The following is a 23,314-nucleotide window of genomic DNA, read 5'->3' as shown; positions in this document are numbered from 1 at the left end:
TGACGCATAAATGCAGACTCCAGCTCGCGACAGTGCTTATCTATTGCTATCGCGGAAGACGAGGTTGTTGCCATGACGATTTTGCAGCGAAACAATAGCTAGGTCACTGGTGTTAACAGTTTGAAAAGTTTGCCAAGCAACAATTTATTCGTGGTGTTTCTGTAGGGCAGGCCACCAGAATAGCTGTATATGGTAAGCTATCACGATAGCCGTTTCACTCTTGTAAGAAGTAAGGGTTAGAAATACAGACCATTGCCCCCCGAATGTAACTTAGCGTGCTTATTTTTTGGCTAACCGTTAGTATTAACGACGAGCTGCACGCATTGACAGTGGGCTCGCGCTAACTCGTTACGTGGTGGAGGGAATGTCTCGTGTCCCGGGAATCGGAGCGGGCCACTAGTATTCAGCTGGAGCTAACGGACAGGACGTGTAAATAAATAACAAATAAGGTTAACAGTTAGGGATACTAACCGACGGAAGACCAACTTTAACTGAGAAGCGAACTATTTGCGATCGGATCGTCAACAGTTAGGTTAGCTATCTGGCTGTTAGACGTCGTTGTCGGTAAGGAATGACGATATTGATGCTTTTGTTTTTTGTTCAGATACGGCTTAAGATGAAACTCGATGGTTAACAAAAACCTTAACATTACATCTTTATTAACAGCTAACTAGCTAATGTTACTCCACGCCATGGGAGATAATGGCATAAAATAAGTTTCTCATTTAGTTTTCGTCGTTTATCAGTTTCAGTTACGCACAACGTTAGTGGTAACGTTAGATACTGGCTAAATATCCTTAATTAGTCTGTGAACAAGTGGCTTACGTTTTTTCATATGTACAATTACTGATATACAGATAATTTTAAGTGTATATGCACACACACACACACACACACACACACACACACACACACGTCTTTGTGTGTGTATACACACACACGTGTATTGTTATGATCTCAGTGGTGATCATGGTGTATATTTTTGAAATCCAGTAGGGTCAAAGTTGGTGACATGGCAACCGGAGGCACTCCATTTGATGATTGTGGAGAGGAACAGGAGCTGCACAATTGGACTGTGACCAATGGAAGTCTGGAAGATAGGCTCAACAACATGGTACAGACTTGGCAGAAAACAGAGAAACTTGTTTGTTCAATAACCGAAAACTTGGCAAAGTGGCATAGGGTGAACCTGCTGTAAGAAACCTGACATAAGAGGCTGAGTCATATTCCTGAACTTACGGCTAACTTTGTAAACCTGCTTTATGAAATATGCTCCAGCTTGTAAAGACAGTCTCACATACACTTGCATGGCTCTCTTGTTTTGTCATCATTTAATACACACTGATAATGTATTCATGTTTGCCATAATTGTGTATCTATGCTAGTTTCTCTATACTAAGTAACTTATTAGTGTATACTAAAGTAAATGTTACTGTAAGAGCTAATGTTTTTGATTAGGACTGGGGTGTGCAGCAGAAGAAAGCCAACCGATCCTCAGAGAAGAACAGGAAGAAGTTGTCTGCTGCGGTGGTGGAGAGCCGGCTTACTAATGACATCTCCCCAGAATCCACCCCTGGGGCTGGCCGCAAGAGAACACGCACTCCTCACTCCTTTCCTCACATCAAGTACACCACCCAAATGTCTGTCCCAGACCAGGCTGAGCTGGATAGGCTGCGTCAGAGGATCAACTTCTCAGACCTGGATGAGGTAAAAAGCCACAACATTAACTGAATTTTTATCCCATATATGTTACATGAGTAACATTTATCATATGTGGGACTGCTGAGGGAAAACTGCAAAAAAAGGACTGGCATGCTTAAGGAAATTGTTAAGACACTCAGTTCATCAGCATATACTACATTCAACACTAGATAATAAACACTAGATGTCATTGTATCAGGGTGTGACTTACTCAAAAGCAGGTGGTGGCCAACTTTGTAAGGAGAGGGAAGAAAAACAATGCTTGTAAACACTATAGGTTAGCTAATGTAGAGGGGTAAACCTAGTAACTGTTGGCAAGGAGACTTATAAAAGAATCCAAACATTACTGTCCATTGTTGGTGTATGTTTGGAGGAACAATAACAAATACTATGCAAAATTTGTAGTGTTTCGAAGTAGTGACGCTACTGATGTAGCAACAATTTTCAGTTGCTTTACGGTAGCTTTGCTACTTTCAGATCTTGGGATTCACCCACTGTGAAATTCTGAGCCAATACCGATGTTTAAAATGACAATTTGGCCAATAGCCAGTACCAGTACCAATAGATTTTTTTTTACACTGAACTGCTTTGAAGTGTTTTAAGCATTCATTATACTCACTTGGAATGAGCACAAATTCAGTCATACAAATTTATGAAATAATCTTTAATATATATACTTTTTAATCACATGACATCTGTGAAAAATAACTGTTACAAGCCTTTTTTAGCATGCCATAAAACTATGTACTTCCACATTTTCTCCTTCAAACGAATGTAGCCAATTTAATTATAGTTTCTGCCCAAAAACAAATCTGTGCAAGACTACATTTAAGCTCATCATAATAACATAATTTATCTTCGCATGATATCATTTTTACTGAAAAGTCTGAATGCACAGTAATGTAACTCAATGCAACCACTAAGGAGGAGCTGACAGCAATGTGCTGACTAGGGTCTTGGGAAATTTTGCCCATGTTCTAACTGGACTTGAATATTGGTCCTCATACTTCCTCAGTCCTGACTTGTAGGTCCACTTGGATCCGAAGATGCAATTCCCTGGTGTTGGTGATTGGTTTTTATTTCACTTCTATCTGCAACAGTGCCTCCGTTTATTCTCCGTAAATGGCATAGCATGTTTTTTTCGCCTGACATACATCAATGCCTTCCTTTTTAAAACAGTGTAGCTTTCCCCTTTGCCAGCTGTTTTTTCAACCAAATAGTGGCGTTGCACAACCAATTGCTACAAGTGTCAGAGTCTGAGGACAATCGAATGTGACAAGGAAGACATAACTCCCAACTCGCCAGTTTGTAGTACCTTTTTGTTTGCAGGGCTCTGTTGCTTTCAGCAGCACTCCTGGTCAGTGCTTTCCCAGCATTGGTTCAGACAGCCCAGGGAATAGTGAACAAAGGTACGCTTTTGTTCATGCATAAACAAGACTGGAGATAACTTCTTAGTGGCTGTTCTGTTTATTACAGTGAACAAACACACTTTAACAGTTGTTGACTATGTTTACATGCACAACATATTCCGGTATTATTCTGAATATTCGCAATATTCCAGCTGCGCACGTGTCATGTAAACACGCACTGAACCTGATTAAGGTCATATTCCGGTTGGAGAAAATTCCGAATAAGACCCCTAACATATGCCTGTTCCAACCGGAATATTGAGGCATGTAAACACCTTAGTCGGAAAATGCCCTGAACTGGAATATTCAGTCACGACTGCGCATGCTCAATTCGCAAGGAATTCTGGGGTGTCTTTGTTGCTATGGTTACTGCAAGCGGGGGAAACGACATGGTGCACACTACAGCATGGCGAAAAGCAGCAAGACCCAGGAGACTGCAGTCTGCCTTCAGCTAATGAAAGACTTAAATATCATGGAGTGTATTGATGGGAGAAAACACAGAAATAGTGACAGAAGAAGAAGAAGAAGACTTCTTCTGTATTTCCGGCAGACCAGACGCCTATACTCGTACTGCTGCCCCCCGCGGCTGAGTGTCGCATTATGTAAGAGAGTGGAATACGCCGAAATACGGGAATATGCCAAGTAACATGTAAACAGAATATTCCAGTTGCTGCAGTGCAATTACCTTAACCGGAATATTTATCCAAACCGGAATATGGTGTGCATGTAAACGTAGTAATTGCTGTTACCCATAAACTGATCTGCTTTTACACCGCTCACTCTGCTGTCAACACACACTTGCCAAGATGGCACCTATAGCTAAAAGTGACAGCTTAGTCCTGTTTACAGATGTGCTGCGTTGCTGCCCAGTGTGATAGTGATGCCTTGTGACAACCTTATAAATAACTGCTTGTTTCAAAACTTTTACTTGATGAAAGGCGACATATTTAACAAACCCACCCAACATCCCTCCAGTGAAAAAAACACACTGCACCATTAGACGGTCTTATTTGTTTCATATCAGTATCCTCAAATATCTATGTAATAGTGATCTATGACCAAACAATAAAGAAACTAAATAAACAGAAAAGTAAAACGCCTTGACTTCTTCTACTGCTGGTATTTCAGTTATCTTCATTTATATTTCAAGTGAAAGGAAATTCACTGTAAAAAATAAGATGTTTTTTTGAAGTTCAGTTAAAGCATGTTTACAAAGTCAAGGAGTAATCATATTAAATAATTGTGATCTCAGTATTGACCAAAAGAATCGTGATTATGATTTCTGCCATTATCGAGAAACCCTAGTAACATGGTTGTTTCAACAATGCTAAAATGATTTGCCACAATATATGATTTGTACTGCACTTGTTTTGGATTTTACCACTCAAAATCTCTGGCTCCTGTGTCACTCGAGAGGAACACAAAACTCAGAAAGCTGAAGAAACTTGTTTTTATTGGAATGTTGAGTGATGATTAGTCTGACTAATGTCTTCTTTCTGCATCAGAGGAGCATTGGCAGTGACTCCCAGGGACGTGTTACAGCTGCCAATAACCAGCGGCAGTTGGCTGGAGAAAACAAGAAGCCCTTCAACTTTCTACCTCTGCATGTAAACACTAACAAAAGCAAGGAACTGCTCCCTCCATCCTCCTCTGCTCCGACAACCCCAGCTATCGCCAAGGAAGCCAAGAAGCAGAGCCCAGGGCTCTGGGACACATTGGCACCTGCTTTTCCCAGCAAGGAAACTCCTGGGCTCAGTCGTAGTGGAATTGAGAGAGGGCCTCTAGCACACCGAGAATATGGGAGAGGAGAGACAAGCATTGACAGCAGCCAGGTAATATATATTTTTAACTGGATCTGAGATTTATGTCTCGTTGTGTCATGAATCACTTTATGTGTTGTAGGCTCAGGATTTGAGCAGTGTTGCATCATCAGTCACAGAACTCCACCATTGACTCAAAATATGGAGTCAACTGCAGAACCTTTTTTTTTTCATAAGATACTTGGACTTGCAATGTGACAACAAAATGATGCAGTGGGAATATATTGCAATCTGGAATGACCAAAATAAATAAAACTGTTAAATGCACATCTACTTGTTGAGTATCCCTTACATATATATTTTTTCTAGGGCTGTCACATTATTATTATTATTATTTTTTAATTTTGTCGATCACAGGGTGGTCATGGAATAATCAGGATTAATCAAATATTTAAAACGTGTTAAATCACTTGCTTCTTTCAGCTGCTGTGTAGTGTATTATGGATAGAGTCATCGTTGTTGCAAGGGGTTTATGTTGATAGATTCCCCACCACAATCTCCATGATGTTTTTCAGCCCAAACAATGTTAATGGGCCTATGGTCTATGACAATCCATTTAGAAACTGCATCAGTTAATTTTGCTGTGTTGACAGATTTGCCCCTTATGTACTCCACACATGTTGTTTGATGAGCTACTCTGCTTGACACACTACTACGCACAAAAACATGTTTGGCATTTAGATGATGAATTCCTAATGTATATTCTTAAATACCTTTGCAGTTAGTAGTTGAAGCCCAGTCTTGTTTTGTGGTGTTCATTAGATGTGATGTTGGGTTTGTGCTGATTTTAATCCTGTATTGTTGCATCTGTTTATACTTGTCCTATATTTTTTTAGGCCGTAGTAAAGCCAAAGGCAAGTTTCCATGGTTGTGGACAATAAAGTACTATCTTATTTTAAAGTTGTTGTGCTGTGCTAGCACAACATTTCAAAGTTGCAATATGTCTACATGAATTTATTGCCAATTAGAGATACATGAGGAAGCTTCTTGAAAGCAAACTTGCCATCCATTGGGCCACAAGTTGTCTTGTCATTCATTTTGTCTGCTATCAGTATTTAGTAGCTCGTTGCAAACAGGATGTGCTTGCGTCACTTGTGACATTGAGTGAGATTAGGAATCAAAATTGGCTAAAAGTTATGTTAACTTTTTGTTCTTTTTTTTTTAATAACATGCTAAGGTTAACAAATTAATATGCGTGAACACATTAACTTTGCCTTCATTTTTTTTTTTACTTCATAATATAATTACAAAAATATCTTGACTAGACTTAGTTTTAATAATAGTAATAGTATTTATTTTAATTTTGCATTTACTCCTGTAGTGGTGGTAACATTGTTATGGTGGTGGTGCACTACGATCAAGTGAAACACCGATTTGATTGTTTTGCTTTTAAATGATTTTTATATATTTCTGTTTCAGTTTGGATAAGTATTGCTAATAGTTCTAATTTTCTGATTGTTTCCTGTTTAAATCCTAATTTTCAATTTCAATTTAATTATCATTGTACGTAGAACTGAAAGGAATGTATTTATAGCAGCTTTTAATGTGTCAAATAATAGAAATAATGGCACATCTTGTGAGAGATGTGTTACATGTTGTGACAGTTGTTAAGATATTTGTCTCTTGTATCCTACTCAGATTATAGAAATGATAAAGACACTCAAAGTTACCCTAGATATCTTTAATTTCATGTTGAAGAAAGATATAGTTTTACCTTCCTTTATACATTTAATGTTCTACATTCTTTTCATTTTGTTTTAACTGTAATGACCTTGCTTGGGGGGGGGGCATTCTTATTATATTTGCTTTCACGTCTGAGCCCCATTAATACGAACATGACATTGTCTGGATATCAGTGCACCCAGGACTACTATAGGAAACTAGAACAAGGATGAAAAAGATGGAGAGCCAGAGCTGCTGCAACTAGGCTGTATTTAGGGCAATTTATAAATATGCCACCCTTGGTGCCCAGTGAGTTTGGCGCCCAACCCCCTTTCTGCCCTTGTTTTGCCCAATCTGAGCCGCCGCCACAGATGCTCACTCACCTTTTCTTACTTCTTTCTTCCTCTTCTCTTCATTCACACACCTGACACCCTATCACACATGTACACCGCCCACCTCTCTGTGTGCCGTCTCAGGTGGTGAGTAAACTGGTGCAGATCCGAGAGTACATCAGTAAGGCCAGCTCCATGAGGGATGACCTGGTGGAGAAGAATGATGTGCCGGCCAATGTGGAGCGACTCTCCCATCTCATCGACCATCTCAAAGAGCAGGAGAAGTCCTATTTACGCTTCCTGCAGAAAATGCTGGTAATTCTGTTTTTCTAACTTCTCTTTTATTTATTTCAGTCTTAATCTAGGTTACTTGTTTTCTCTCATTGCATGGTCAGACAAAGGTACACAGTTTCAGGCAAACATGTTGTGTGATGTTTAAAGGTCATGGCCATTGAAGGTTCTGCCCATTCATGGTTTAAGTACAGCCTGTTTGTGTTATTTGAGTTTGGTTGCTTGCCACTCATGTATTTTTAATGGCTGTGTCTCTCTCTCCTGAAACACTAAAGCAGTCAAGGCGTGTTCCATTTGATGGAAAAAACTAGGACATAGCATGCTGCCTTACTTTTTGTACAGTGGCTTTGTTTTTTTCTGTTAACCATAATTTCTATCATTTTATATCATCAATATAAAATGTTGTTTTCAAGAATTATATTTTGCTTTCTGCTCCTAGAGTATTTATCAGCTAACACATGCAGTATTTCATGTGCTATTGGGGGGTATCTGGGGGAGGATGTTGTCTTTAACAATGGTCAGCAGTTGGGAGACATTCCCACTATGCTCCCTCCTAGGATATTCTCCTCTAGTACAGTAGTCTCAGGCTGTCCTTCTCTTTGGTTTCACCAGGCACGGGAGAATGAGGAAGATGACGTTGGCACCCTGGACTCGGCAGTGGGCTCCGGCTCTTTAGCAGAGAGCACCTCTCTAAACATTGAGGTGCGCTCTTCAGATGCTTCCAATGCCACGGTGTGTACATAGCTATTGTGGACAGTTCCCAGACAAGATAATCTACTGAATCTGCCCTTGCTGATCTCTTGGTCAGTGAAATACTGTAGGTATTGGGTGGCACTGTGGTCCAGTAGTCCCATGGCTTGATATTTTGCTTATAGCTGTGGCTATTGGTGGCAGAGGGGTGAGGCTGGGTGGAGTGGGGTAGTAAGTGGAGGGTAATTTAATGCATCATGCCTGTCATAGCTTATGGATTTACTACTGCTGAGCAACATGCAAGTGTTTGCATGTACTCATGTTAATTTTTGAGTTAACTTAACGGACCATCTCACACATGTTGAATTATAAGGTGTCAAATTACTATTTACAAATACTGTTGTAGTGAACATGTGCGAGTTTAGAGCAAGCTGCACATTTGACTTTCACTTTTTTGTTTTCATTGACTGTGGGTCTGTTTGACTGGATGCATTGCTGCTGGTCTGCTCATCTGTGTATCTCAAAAGAACAGTTGTACATTCAGTGCATGGAAGAAAAATTATTTCTTCAATTTTTTTGATTATATGATTTGTGGAATATAGACATCTGCTAGCAGCTGGGGGAATCTCACTTCGCAGGACAGTGTTTTTTTTTTTTTTTTTTCCGGTTGTCCTGCATCTTTGTCCATGTACAGTAGCACATGATGTCTGTCTCATACAGTCGCATTAAGGGAAAAGTCATCTGTGTTGATAAGCAGCAGTAGAGTGAGTGCCCTAGGCTTGTGAAATTAGTCTCTGGATATAATTAAAGAACAAAATGTTACAAGCATCTTGTAGGTTCAGCATTCAAGATTGAACAGTTTTGACCAACTTTTTGTTATGTGTAGGTTGTGTCAGTATTGGGGCTGGGTGCCACAGATGAGTTTATGGGGTCATATTGAGGTATATTTAATTCCAGCTTTAGCTCAGCGTTGTTTTGTTTACTTTGCTTTTGTCATGGCTAGAGGTTTGGCTGCCTTGCTTTATCAGTGTCTGACAAACTTCTGCTGCCTTCACTGCTGAGTCACAGTGCAGAATTGCTGTTTCTGTGTTTGGGTGGATGCAATTTTTGGTAATTACCGTGTTGATGTGCATTTGTAGGGTGGTTAGAGCGAGGCAGCACGAGGTGACCAGAAGAAGGAGTTGGAGAACTGCGGTAAGCAGCATGAGCTGCTGAAGAAGATGCTGGACAGCAGGAGCAGCTTAAAGCCTGCAGGGCGGCAGGCAAGCACTACTGGCCATGCAGCACAGTGCAGAACAGGCTATTGCTGTCATTGATGACACTGGTAAGAGGCACATACTCACAAAGTAAGACCAGTGCTTATGTTTGGGCAAGTCATCAAAATTCATAAAAAAAAAAAAAAAAGCCCAGGCCAATCTTCTTTCAGTAATAATTAAAAAGCCTTTATTGAACTGGCTACATCATAACTCATATCAATAATTGATATTGATATTAAATTATATTATTAAAGACAGCCAACCTATTTTGGCTATTGGTCTTTGTCAGGGCTCACATGATGGACAGCAAATGTGTCTATCTTGTGAGCCCTGATGAAGGCTAAATGCCAATCAACATTTTGTCAGTGTTTGCACAGCACTGTTTTGCTCCAGTGTGGCCAAACTTTGCTAAGATGGCTAAGAAAATTCCTTTTTTAAAAATTCGGTTTTATTAGAGAAGCTGTTCGTATCTGTATTTTTTTTGTAATCCCTCTGTTTTTGGTGTTGCACCAGTTGTCACAGAAACCACAGGTAGTGTGTCTGGCCTGAGCATCACTTCAGAACTGAACGATGAGTTGAATGACCTGATCCAGAGGTTTCACAACCAGCTACATGACACTCAGGTATACCAGCACTCTATTTTGGCCACCATAATCCCTTCAAGTAGTGGTATAATGTCATGCAGCCATGTTCCTTACAATGAACTGGCTTCTAGCAGTCTTCACTTCAACATAATTTCTCTTGCAACTAGTGAAACATAAATTATGTTTCTTTTGGGAAAGTTGTGTGTCAGTCCCCGCCTTACATGTATATTAAGAGATGACTTAAACATTTTTGTTCAGCAAGCCTGTTTAATGTAATAATAGCAAAAAAATAAGTTCTCTATTAGTAATCCATAATACATGCTCACAGACCAAGGCAGTCCCAGACAACCGTCGCCAGGCTGAGAGCCTTTCCCTCTCCAGAGAGGTGTGTGCCGGTCAAGGGCCCCCAGCCTATTGGTCATCCTCAACACAGGCCTCTCCTCCACTCTGCCTCTGGCCCCCCACTGGCCTAGACAGTGGGGCAACAGCTGCCAGTGCCAAGCTCACCAAGCTTCAAGAGCTTGCAGGACAAGAAGCAAACCATGGACAAGATCCTGCAGGAGCTGCATTCGCTTAGATGACCAGACCCTCAACAACAACTCTTGTAGGAGCATTCCTAAAGCCATGAAATTTTGTAATCTTTCTGTTACAAGCATGTTTCAGTTTTTGAACTGCATGTTGCTCCCATAGGCGTGGCATGTCCACACAGCGCAGTCTGATATGGGAAGGGACCATCGATTGTCCCTCTGCTCTCTGCTCAATGAGGCCTCAGCCTCCCACCCTCCTTCCATCCGTCGCTCACCCCACACCAGGATGGCTGCAATTCTACAGACAAACTCATGTACATGCAATACAAAGCTTAAACAGTTGAAAAGGCAGATCACAGTAGGGCATATTGAGTATGGAAGCTGACTTGCATCAAGTGCTCCTGTTGGCACAGTTCCTTTTGACCAACTGCAGCTTTTTTCTAGCTTTTGAAGTGGGATAAAACAAAAAAAGAAAATTTCTTACAGACATCACTAAAGTGTTACAGTATTGCATTTGCTGGCCCCTGCCTATGTTGGCGCCCCTAGGCAAAATTTCTCCCTTGCTCCCCTTACATGCCTATCCCCCCGGTGCCCCTCTAGCCGCTAGCGGCGCTCCTCCAGCAGATGGCACCCTTAGCATTTGCCTATACTGCCTATGCCACGGGCCGGCCCTGCGCTATTGTTTGCTGATCTCTGTTCATTTAATTTTTTGTTCTTCCTCCATACTGCTCTCTTTCTGTCTGTTGGGGAAGTTCTTAAATGAACACGGAGTCACCGAAGTCAAAGCAGTTGCATTTATTTCTCTTGCAGCAAGGAGACAAGTCAGTACAATAGTACAGAGTTATCTGAAGAAAAAGTTGAGCATTTGAGTCTTTATGTGCATGATTGTTGTCCAGTCCATTATTGCTGTGGAGACTCACCTGGGAGGGAAGTAAGATAAGTTGGGTGCAGTGCAAGATGCTACAGTTGCGTTCTATGTTGAGAGTGTCCTTGAACAACAAGAAGATACATGAGAACACTATGTTCGAACATTGTGCACTGGCACTCTGTTCTTTCTTACTTAGTATAAGATAGTCAGCACATTTTTCTTTATTTCTCAGTCTTTTTTTATTTTATTCCAGACAGCAAAAACAAATCTCATCTGCTGAGCAAGACACACATGAGCAGGCTAAATGTATAGCTGCTGTCCTAACATGCATCATATAACATACATAACATCTTACAAACTAAAGGACGGAACAAAAACAAACAATAACATCAAAACAATAAACATAAGGGGGAAAAAATAACTAAAATAAATAAATAAAAATAGTAATGATTAAATTAGAGAGGGGGGGATTTCTGATAAACAACCTAAGTTCAACCTATTCCAATACCCATTACTTCTCTCCATTCAGAACCAAAATAGCTGTTAAGGGGGGGACCACTCTAACAAACTTCTCTAAGGTTCATTACATGAAATAGCCTTTCATAAGGAATAATTGCTAAGAGTTTATCATACCAGACTGATAAGGCAAGTGGGTTTACATCGAGCCATGTGTGAAGAATAGAAAGACGTGCAGCATACAACATAATATTTAACAATTTTGCGTTATGACCAGCCAAGGGGCTGATACCAAGAATACATAGTTTTGGATCCATTATTTTTTTTAATTCCAAGAAGATTCTCGACTAGAAAGTTTTAATCACTGGACATGACCACATTAAATGAAAATAAGTGCCTATTTGTTTTGGCATTTCTTGCATGCTGCAGGACTAAATTCATATACTACATATTTCTGGTGTCACATGCAGTTTATTAATTATCTTGTATTGTGTTTCATGTGATTTATCAGATCTAGTAATCTTCTTGGCATTGTACAAAACTTTGCACGAGGTCTGGTCATCTAGGTGAACATCAAAGTCTTTTTCCCAGCTATTTTAATATTCATTGTAGTCTTATCATTCATAAGCACATTTTCTAACACTGTCTTCCTGCAGGAAGCTGAAGGAGGTCCACAAGCGTCTGAATGAACTGCGGGAACTGGTGCAGTACTACGAGCAGACTTCTGACATGATAGTTGACACAGTCAATGAGAATGTGAGGGATGATGATGAGGAGGAGGATGAAGACACGGACGATGGCTCTTTGTTTGAGGCCATGTTTGACTCTGAGCAGGAATCGACAACCCATCACTAACATTAGGTTGGTTTGCATTGTAACAATCAGAATGTCCACATAGTACCATTAAAATACAGGTGACCATCTGTGAGCTTGGAGGTATAGTCACCTTGGACTGCAATTAACTTTTTTAACACCAGTAGTTATGAGTGAAGTTGGGCAAAGACTTCCAAAAAAAACAAAAAAAACAACAAAAAAAACCTTTTATAACCCAAAACTTCCAAGCCTTTATTGAACTGGCAAAATCATACTTGAAATCGTAAAAACAGCCAAGATTGTTTGGCAAGCAAAGGAATCAACTAACTAATATATCAAATTTACTTTCTACAGGAAGTATATAGGTTAAATTTAGTCTTGTCGCTTTCTTCCTGATTTTTAAAATCTTGGGCAGATTGCCTTAACATTTTGAGCTACCTATGGAAAATTTGAAAAATTGAATTTAAATATGCTCAGATGTTATGTTTGAAAAAATAGTTTATTTGAGAGGAGTGCAAGAGTGGATTGTGGTGTTATGAAGATGTCCATCCACATAGCTTGCATCAGCAGTGACAGGAGATGATGCTGTTTACATTGGTTTGTGATCATGCCCCACATTCAGAGAAGAAAGAAAAAGCTGGTCAAATAGGCCACCAGTGTGCCTTGCTACAGACCGACGAAGCCAGAGTCAAATAGGGGTTAAATAAAAGGTTTAACTCTACCTACAGCGTAACTTTTCCAACTGCAAGCTCATGGTTAGCCCATGGTTTTAGTCATAACTTCCTTTTTGACAGCTATGTCTGTGGTTTTCTCTGGTCACACATTAAGCTTTGGACATTGGACCTTGCACTAGACAGAGTACATCTTTGGTAGGAAATTTAAGTAGTGATGAATGATACCCAGGTTTGTTGCTTGTAAAAATATTTCCCTGGAAAATAACACATTGTGAAGATTGTTCAGCGGTTACTATTTCCAAATTTAAACTTGAATGTTTGCTCACAGAATCTTGGGAAAATCTCTCATGTTTGTGACTCAGAAAGACAATGGATATTTATCATAGCCATTTGAATCAACCTAATTTTTCGTCATCAGCTATCCAACTTTGTCCTATTGTTGGAACATGATAGTGGGGAAAAAATCACGTGTTGACTGTGGGATTAGTATTGGAAGCTTGACATTTGCTTTGTCTCACTATAGCCTTTGGAATAAAATTTATCATTAGGTGATTACTTGTGGGGTGTTAGTGTGTTACCAAGTAGTAGCTTGGTTATTGCTGGTGGTGGTTACATTAGCGCTGATAACAGGAGCAGTAACTCAAAGCGAACTGCTGCATGTTAATCTGCATGTTTGAATGACTTAATTGAAAACATCAAAATTACAGTTCCACTGACTTAGCACAACAAAGCATGTACAAACCTGAACATGCAAGTACATAAAACAATGATGATTAATAAAGGAATAATAGGAGGACACAAATAAAAATACTGCCTATGTATAATAGGTTTAATTTGTTTTAAAAAGCTAAAACATTGCTTAGAAAAGTCAGTGTACACTATTCTGAATATGTTGCAGTTTTAATGGCAATTCCAGCTTCATGTATAAAAAAGTAGCACCTTGCCTCAAAAAGTAGCATCTTTTGAATCCCTCATCAACACTTGGCTTTTTTCATAATCTCTTGTTTATTCGCTTTTTCCCCATTTTTTCACCATTTATTTTTTAACGGTGGTGCCCTAAATTTTATTCTTGTCTGATAATCATTCTATAAAGCTCTATTGATTCTATAAAGCCCTTCACAGCTTCGATTTGAAAAGTACTTGAGGATAGTAAGACGAAAAAAAACGGAGCAGGGAAGAAGAAGTAATGGAAAAGCCATGATGTGCTCACTAGGGTTGGGACCCGTTTGGATTTCAACGATTCCGTTTCCTAAACGATTCCCTCTTAACGATTCCAGTTCCTACCGGTTACGATAATGGTTCCAAATATATACATTTTGTATTTTTTATGACACCATTATACTTAAAAACAAGTAATAAGTAGTGTTAGTGTAATGTAGTGTAATGTAGTGTTAGTGTATGTTTATGAGTTGTAGAACATAATAAATTATCTTGGAGTAGATGTTTACCAGTAAGCTTGACTCCAATAATTTAACAATATGTTAAATTATTATTTGTTTTAAAAATGTAAATTACTTATCAAACAGACCTAACAATTCAACTACCAATGAATGAGCAGGAGTATGCCTGTGATAACATAGATTGAATATGAAAATAAGCTGAAGTGATACTGCTTCTCTGAATAGACAAGCTAAGCTTTGCTTTTGGACTCGTGTGGTGCCGGTGCAGTTGTTTTTCTAATTCTGTGATTCCGTCCACGATTCTGTGTTCGCGGAAATTATAGGGCCCTAGTTAAGTGCGTTTGCGTTTTTCTGGCTTCAACATTGTTTGGTTACGCTGCGGTTTTAGTCATAACTTCCTTTTTGACAGCTATGTCTGTGGTTTTCTCTGGTCACACATTAAGCTTTGGACATTGGACCTTGCACTAGACAGAGTACATCTTTGGTAGGAAATTTAAGTAGTGATGAATGATACCCAGGTTTGTTCCTTGTAAAATACTATTTCCCTGGAAAATAACACATTGTGAAGATTGTTCAGCGGTTACTATTTCCAAATTTAAACTTGAATGTTTGCTCACAGAATCTTGGGAAAATCTCTCATGTTTGTGACTCAGAAAGACAATGGATATTTATCATAGCCATTTGAATCAACCTAATTTTTCGTCATCAGCTATCCAACTTTGTCCTATTGTTGGAACATGATAGTGGGGAAAAAATCACGTGTTGACTGTGGGATTAGTATTGGAAGCTTGACATTTGCTTTGTCTCACTATAGCCTTTGGAATAAAATTTTATCATTAGGTGATTACTTGTGGGTGTTAGTGTGTTACCAAGTAGTAGCTTGGTTATTGCTGGTGGTGGTTACATTAGCGCTGATAACAGGAGCAGTAACTCAAAGCGAACTGCTGCATGTTAATCTGCATGTTTGAATGACTTAATTGAAAACATCAAAATTACAGTTCCACTGACTTAGCACAACAAAGCATGTACAAACCTGAACATGCAAGTACATAAAACAATGATGATTAATAAAGGAATAATGAGGACACAAATAAAAACTGCCTATGTATAATAGGTTTAATTTGTTTAAAAAGCATAAAACATTGCTTAGAAAAGTCAGTGTACACTATTCTGAATATGTTGCAGTTTTAATGGCAATTCCAGCTTCATGTATAAAAAGTAGCACCTTGCCTCAAAAAAGTAGCATCTTTTGAATCCCTCATCAACACTTGGCTTTTTTCATAATCTCTTGTTTATTCGCTTTTTTCCCCACTTTTTTCACCATTTATTTTTTAACGGTGGTGCCCTAAATTTTATTCTTGTCTGATAATCATTCTATAAAGCTCTATTGATTCTATAAAGCCCTTCACAGCTTCGATTTGAAAGTACTTGAGGATAGTAAGACGAAAAAAACGGAGCAGGGAAAGAAGAAGTAATGAAAAGCCATGATGTGCTCACTAGGGTTGGGACCCGTTTGGATTTCAACGATTCCGTTTCCTAAACGATTCCCTTTTAACGATTCCAGTTCCTACCGGTTACGATAATGGTTCCAAATATATACATTTTTGTATTTTTTTATGACACCAGTATACTTAAAAACAAGTAATAAGTAGTGTTAGTGTAATGTAGTGTAATGTAGTGTTAGTGTATGTTTATGAGTTGTAGAACATAATAAATTATCTTGGAGTAGATGTTTACCAGTAAGCTTGACTCCATAATTTAATAATATGTTAAATTATTTGTTTTAAAAATGTAAATTACTTATCAAACAGACCTAACAATTCAACTACCAATGAATGAGCAGGAGTATGCCTGTGATAACATAGATTGAATATGAAAAATAAGCTGAAGTGATACTGCTTCTCTGAATAGACAAGCTAAGCTTTGCTTTTTGGACGTGTGGTGCCGGTGCAGTTGTTTTCTAATTCTGTGATTCCGTCCACGATTCTGTGTTCGCGGAAATTATAGGGCCCTAGTTAAGTGCGTTTGCGTTTTTCTGGCTTCAACATTGTTTGGTTACGCTGCGGGGCTGCACTCATCCTCCTGCCTCGCTTGATAATGACAGTCCAACATTCTTCATAGCAGTGCAGTGGGGGCGTATCCACCCCGGGCCCGCTCAGTCTTGTAGGTGACTTGACGTCACCACAGTCGCTTCAGTGCACACAACTGAGCAAAATGAATGCAGATGAGAAATTCCAGGAATCGTTATGGAAACCGGTTTTGCGAAAATGATGGATCCGGCTGCATTTCTTCAATTTCGGAACCAGTTCTGAAAAAGAACTGGTTCCGGTTCCCAACCCTAGTGCTCACCTGCAGCAAGCACACAAATGCTTTAACTAGTTAACAGCTTGCGTCCAAATAGCTGTAGTTTACTGTTGACTCTGTATCTGTGTAGAAACCCACCGCATGGTGCGAACTGGACCGACTTGAACAGCCTGACCAACATCCGAGGTGCCAGGAGTAGTGGTGCCAATAACCGGGATGGCAGACTGAACACTGAGTGTGAGATCAACAACCGCTCAGCAGCCAACGTTCGCAGTCTCAATATCCCCTCAGCCATAGGTACACACATACACACACACAGATCCCTGTTATGCCTGGTATTAATGTGCATCTTGGGTGATCCAGTTGTATTCAATAGCATTATAAAAATCCAGATGAATGGAAGATTTGGTCACTCACACTACTTCTTGAAATGGTTATAGAAGTGCATTGTGACCAAGGTTGCAAAATTCCAGGAATTTTCAAAGCTGGAAAATTTCCATGGGAATTAATGGCAATATATGGGAATTAATGGGAATTTAACTTAAATGCAGTTGGAAAAAAACATCTTGCTGCATAATCTTGGTTAAAACAACCAGATTTAAAGCAAATTCCACTGAATTTCTACCCTGCACTGTGCATTCCTCAATCCCATGCACACAGCACTCTACTTAATGCAGGAATATTGAGGCCACACCCCCTGCATACACTGTGTATTCCTCCATCACATGCACAGATCATTTTGAGAATCCTGCACAATCCAGCAGGACGACTGTAGGCACACTACTGCATTTGAGCCCTCGGACTACATCCTGTCAAATAAGCTTTGATAGTACTGGGATAAATATATTTGATCTATGGTATAAAAGTTAACCAGCAAAAAATAAATCAAAAATTAAAAATTGTATTAGTTTGCACGTCTGTTTATTACAAAACAAAATGTTTATGTTTGTATATGATACAGTTTGTATAACTTACCCCAAATTTCCAGTTATTCCTGTTAATTCCCATGTATTCCTATTGACTTTCCCATGGAAATTTTCCAACTTGGAAAACTTTCATAACTTTTTAACACTTTTTTCATTATGGACATAATTGACATTTTTGCCAAATGTAAATTTAATAACATGTAAACCTTTTCAACATTTGTACTTTTTTTGCTACCGTCTAGAGTGTCAGTATAATAGGGATAGCCCTATTATACTGAAGGATGATGATGAAGATCAGGATGGTCTCGATAACGATGAGGGGGAACAGGCTGTGGGTCCAGACAGTGAGGCATCAGGGTCAAGTCGGAGGAGCAGCCTCGGGGACGATGCAGACTTTGCCCAGAAGGTTCATCGTCTACAGACGGCCAAGCAAAAACTACGGCAGCTGCAGGAGCTAGTGGCCATGGTCCAGGTGGGTCCAGGTGGCAGTCTGATATTAAAACACTACAGTGTTGAGGTAGAGAGTTGGTAACCAAATGTGCAGCATGACATTATTATTTCTAAATCACTCAAATAAAAGGATGCTTCTTCAGGCATAACATACCTGCAAACTTTTTAGTGTTATCCTGGTCATTTCTGAGTTTTTAAAAATTTTTATAAAGGTATGGGTGCGCTGAATGAGGTAACTCAGTTACCGATAGTGGAAAGTAACTAAGTACACAGTTTTGAAATTAACATCCGCCAAAAATGGGTGATGTTGTGAAATTAAGAGCCAACTTGCTGGATGAACTTTATTAATTAAGCTCTAAATGGCAATTAAATATCACAGCATCTGTTTGAAGCAGTGAAGCCACATTCTCCTTAAGGTATGACGTGAAAACAAAATGTAGATTTTCAGTACAGATTACAAATATTTAAGCTGGGCTTGTTACATCTAGCCATTGGTTGTGTTGCTAGAGAAAGTAATAGCACTAGTAAGAGCAAGAGAACAAGACTGAGAAACGGCAAGTTATGCCCCTTTCTCCCATCATGTCTTACTCCCTTGTTACATTGTAGAGTATTGAGGCTGTGGTACACTATATTGCCAAAAGTATTCGCTCATCTATCCAAATCATTGAATTCAGGTGTTCCAATCACTTCCATGACCACAGGTGTATAAAATCAAGCACCTAGGCATGCAGACTACTTCTACAAACATTTGTGAAAGAATGGGTCGCTCTCAGGAGCTCAGTGAATTCCAGCATGGTGCTGTAATAGTAATGTAATAGGATGCCACCTGTGCAGTAAGTCCAGTTGTGAAACTTCCTCGCTACTAAATATTCCACAATCAACTGTTAGTGGTACTATAACAAAGTAGAAGCGATTGGGAACGACAGCACTCAGCCACGGAGTGGTAGGCCACATAAAATCACAGAGCGGGGTCAGCGGATGCTGAGACGCATAGTGCGCAGAGGACGCCAACTTTCTGCAGAGTCAATAGCTTGAGACCTTTAAACTTCATGTGATCTTCAGATTAGCTCAAGAGCAGTGCGTAGAGAGCTTCATGGAATGGGTTTCCATGGCCGAGCAGCTGCATCCAAGCCTTACATCACCAAGCACAATGCAAAGCATCGGATGCAGCGGTGTAAAGCACACCGCCACTGGACTCTAGAGCAGTGGACACGTGTTCTCTGCAGTGACGAGTCACGCTTCTCCGCCTGGCAATCTGATGGACGAGTCTGGGTTTGGTGGTTGCCAAGAGAACGGTACTTGTCTGACTGCATTGTGCCAAGTGTAAAGTTTGGTGGAGGGGGGATTATGGTGTGGGGTTTTTTTTCGGACGTTGGGCTCGGCCCCTTAGTTCCAGTGAAAGGAACTCTTAATGCTTCAGCATACAAAGACATTTTGGACAATTTCATGCTCCCAACTTTGTGGGAACAGTTTGGAGATGGCCCTTCCTGTTCCAACACGACTGCGCACCAGTGCACAAAGCAAGGTCCATAAGACATGGATAAGCGAGTTTGGTGTGGAAGAACTTGACTGGCCTGCACAGAGTCCTGACCTCAACCCGAGAGAACACCTTTGGGATGAATTAGAGCGGAGACTGCGGGCCAGGCCTTCTTGTCCAACATCAGTGTTTGACCTCACAAATGCACTTCTGGAAGAATGGTCAAAAATTCCCATAAACACACTCCCAAACCTTGTGGAAAGCCTTCCTAGAAGAGTTGAAGCTGTTATAGCTGCAAAGGATGGGCCCACATCATATTAAATCCTATGGTTTAAGAATGGGATGTCACTCATGTTCATATGTGTGTGAAGGCAGCCGAGCGAATACTTTTGGCAATATAGTGTATCTTCTCTTAATGAGTGGATTTCTCCCAGTGTGATGGTTAAACATCATTGCGGTGTGGTGGGTCTATAAATGGGCCTTTATTTTGAATTCTGACGGACTTAAACTAAAACCTTACAATTATGTTAGTGTTTTAGATTGTTGTATAGTTTCCAGTTATCAACCTTAATTGTGGCTATGCTGGAAATATCTTGAGAAGACAAATGCAGATTATATTGCCAGGAGCTCTTATCTAACACTGTCAGACAAGAGTGTTTTAGGGTGGATTTTTCCTTAACTCTGTTCCTGACGTAATGTTTCTCTTTTTTTCAAGAGTAACACCATGCTTCTGCTGGGTAACTATTACCTTGACCCTATCCGTAGCTGAACACTGTATAAACAATGTGTCTCTGTCTGTATCCAGAGTGACGACACAGATGGCACAACTGCCAATGAGGAAGAAGCTCTACACCAGCAGCCCAATAACACTAGAGCTGCCGTAGCAGGGCCACCTGGGACAGGAGACAAAAGAATCCCAGAACCCTCACTCTCTCTGATGAGGCCAGGTGGGTTGTATGTAGGATCTGAAAAGCCTGAGTGTAGGGTATGACTGAACAATTGGTCATTTGGCCTTTGACCTTTGACAAATATATGTATCTGACAGTGACTGCGTTTACATGGTCTTTAGTATCCCGGTTTTGAGGCTTATCCCGGCTTTGAGCATATCCGGGATATGATGTTTACATGGAACACAGAGAAACCCGGTTATTCATATCCCTGTATACATGATAAATACCAGTAACCCGTTTTCTGATCACTGCATCCTATCTGCGCAGGCGCGTGTTGCGTCTTTTACATCTTTTATTTACAACAGATTGAGCGGGAAGCGTGGTGTATTTATTACCGGTATATTTAGAAGTAAGCCAAACATGAGACCTCTGAGGCTTCTAGCGGGCTTAGCGTTAGTAAATACTCAGTAGTGCTTCTTCAATATTTTCCACCACGACCTAACTTGTTCAGCGGTGCGAGGTGGAAAACCAGCGTCACATAGCACAACAGGTCGGCATTTCTGTGTCTTCTGCCATCTAAACACGTATGGCGCTTTTCCGCTAGCACCTACTCAGCTCGGCTCGGCTCCACTCGGCTCGGCTCTACTCGGTACGACCGAAACCGAGGCGAGCCGAGTGGAGCTGAGTAGGTGCTAGCGGAAAAGCACCAGTAGTTATGTTGAGTTCTTTCATTATTTTCAGGCAAATTTCAGTCTCTGCATCGCTCCAAAAATGGGAAGCTCTTGTTGCCGCCATGTTGCTTGTTTATCTGGTGCGTCACTCTGGCGCCTGTGCACACGGTGGGCAGCCGTCAGAAACCGGGATAAGGTGTATACATGCTCCAGTATCCCGGCTTCTATCGGAGTACTCCAGGTAGCAAAACCGGGTTTCTTGAAACTGGGATAAGGTCATAACCCGGTTTCTGAATTCGGGATATGGTGTTTACATGCACAAACACAAAAACGGGATACTTAAAAAACCCGATCAAAACCGGGATACTAAAGACCATGTAAACACGGTCAGTGTAGGTAATAAAGGTAATGAAAGCTTTTAAAAAGTCTTACGGTGGTCATCATGTGTTTCAGGAGGTGTAAACATTATTTTGAGTGATTAGGAGCAGTTCTTTAGGTTTTGTTGTTATGTTCTTATCTGCATCGTTTTTCCTGTGTTAATTTCCATTGCATCAAATATATACAACACCAGGGAAAAGCTGTATGAGGAGAAGCTGCGTCAGCAGAAGCAGGAGCTGAAGCAGCTCCATGAAGAGCGCCAGAGGCTGATTGAGATCCAAGGAAAGATCCAGGATCTGCAGTGGGCTTGCCCAGACCTCCAGGTATTATACACACACATTCTAAATGACTACTTTTTATTACACAGCAGTGTGTGGTTACCCGACCTGAGCCCATCAGGACACGACAGTTCAGGCTTGGTTTGGACAAAAAATTTAGAAATTATGTTTGGGTTCAGGTCAGGTTCGGTCATGTTGGCAGTTTTTTAGTGGTACTCTAGTCTGTTTGCACAATACTGAAGTACATTCAATAGAAAATAGACCAATCACAGTGCAGGAGAGCAAGCAAGCCTTTAAGTCTTACTCACAGTCCTCCATTTATTTGAACATTTTAAGAAATGACTTTGTCACTCATCAAAACAAAACAAACAACACAGCACAAACAATATCTGTAATAATCAAGCATAACAGGAAGAAAGAAAAAAAACAACAACCAACAACAGCATCTTAGCATAATTCTTTTTTTAACTGTCTTAAAAACTGGTAAAGAGATAGCAACTTCTGTGACATTTCAGTGTATTCCATAACTGTGGAGCTCTAAATCTGATTTGGAAAAAGTAATGTCTTGATAATACCTTTCTTATATACAGTTGAACCTTGATTGTCTGAACCCCTCAGGAATGAAGGTATTTCATATAGCTGAAATTTCAGATTAATTAAAACATGTATAAAGCACACCAAACCTTTATGGGGAAAAAAAAATCTGTGTAATGCAATGTATTATTAATGTGTAGAAGCTTAATGTTGAGATCAATAAGTATACGCACATTTTACGCCCTTTACTTACCATTTCCAGTGTATGGGAATAAAAAAAAATACAAATCAGAATCTGGTGATCTGTAATATACCCAAATATAATAGTGGGGCAGCTTAGCTCAATATTTCACAACAATCATTCATTTTGTGATAAAAGCCTAAAATTGGCAGATGTGTGGTGGATATTTCAAACATAACTGGATATTGGGCCATCACAAAATCGCCCCCTAGTGGCCAGACATTTCAACAAAATTACATTTTGATAGATAGTAGGGGTGTAAAAAAAAACACTTCCTGAAGGCAAGAAACTTAATTTACTTACTTTACTTAAATATGTCCTTTGCCCATGTGGTTCTTTTTTATTTATTTATTTTATCACTCCATCACTGTCACACACCTCACAACAAGGATTTTGCCCTTGTAGAATTTTTAAAATACAAGATTCGAAGACTGTGAAGGGGAATGTGAGAGCCTATTAAAGTTTATGTTCTGTTCTGTTACATTGTAATAAAGCTTTTTCCCCACTTTAAAATGTCCCTAAATTATATTTGTGGTGCTGAAAACATGAAACAGCAGCTGTAGGGTAGGCAAAGCATTCCATGCCAGTAACCACTGGCAGCCAGTTTTGAAAATGGCTTCCACAGTCATCAGAATAAAATTTTGCAGTGGCCCAATATCCAGATTCATTCAACATATATTCA

The 23,314-nt window shown here is 39.9% G+C and overlaps 1 protein-coding gene across 1 annotated transcript in view; it reads left to right on the top strand.

Annotated features, from left to right (window-relative positions):
• Window positions 1-23,314, top strand: part of pcm1 (pericentriolar material 1) — a 37,527-nt gene that overhangs the window by 391 nt on the left and 13,822 nt on the right. Inside the window, 22 exon segments of the mRNA XM_030050115.1 lie at window positions 994-1,114; window positions 1,459-1,707; window positions 4,616-4,942; window positions 7,069-7,239; window positions 7,828-7,947; window positions 9,045-9,151; window positions 9,153-9,229; window positions 9,675-9,784; window positions 10,074-10,157; window positions 10,159-10,204; window positions 10,207-10,265; window positions 10,267-10,323; window positions 10,325-10,351; window positions 10,437-10,514; window positions 10,516-10,586; window positions 12,253-12,426; window positions 12,428-12,457; window positions 16,918-17,084; window positions 17,956-18,185; window positions 20,446-20,548; window positions 20,551-20,587; window positions 21,773-21,902. Coding sequence (XP_029905975.1) covers window positions 994-1,114; window positions 1,459-1,707; window positions 4,616-4,942; window positions 7,069-7,239; window positions 7,828-7,947; window positions 9,045-9,151; window positions 9,153-9,229; window positions 9,675-9,784; window positions 10,074-10,157; window positions 10,159-10,204; window positions 10,207-10,265; window positions 10,267-10,323; window positions 10,325-10,351; window positions 10,437-10,514; window positions 10,516-10,586; window positions 12,253-12,426; window positions 12,428-12,457; window positions 16,918-17,084; window positions 17,956-18,185; window positions 20,446-20,548; window positions 20,551-20,587; window positions 21,773-21,902 — 2,575 coding nt within the window.

This window comes from Myripristis murdjan, chromosome 1, assembly GCF_902150065.1.
Source record: "Myripristis murdjan chromosome 1, fMyrMur1.1, whole genome shotgun sequence".
NCBI classification, from domain to species: Eukaryota; Metazoa; Chordata; class Actinopteri; order Holocentriformes; family Holocentridae; genus Myripristis; species Myripristis murdjan.
This window is presented reverse-complemented; position numbering and strand designations above follow the sequence as displayed.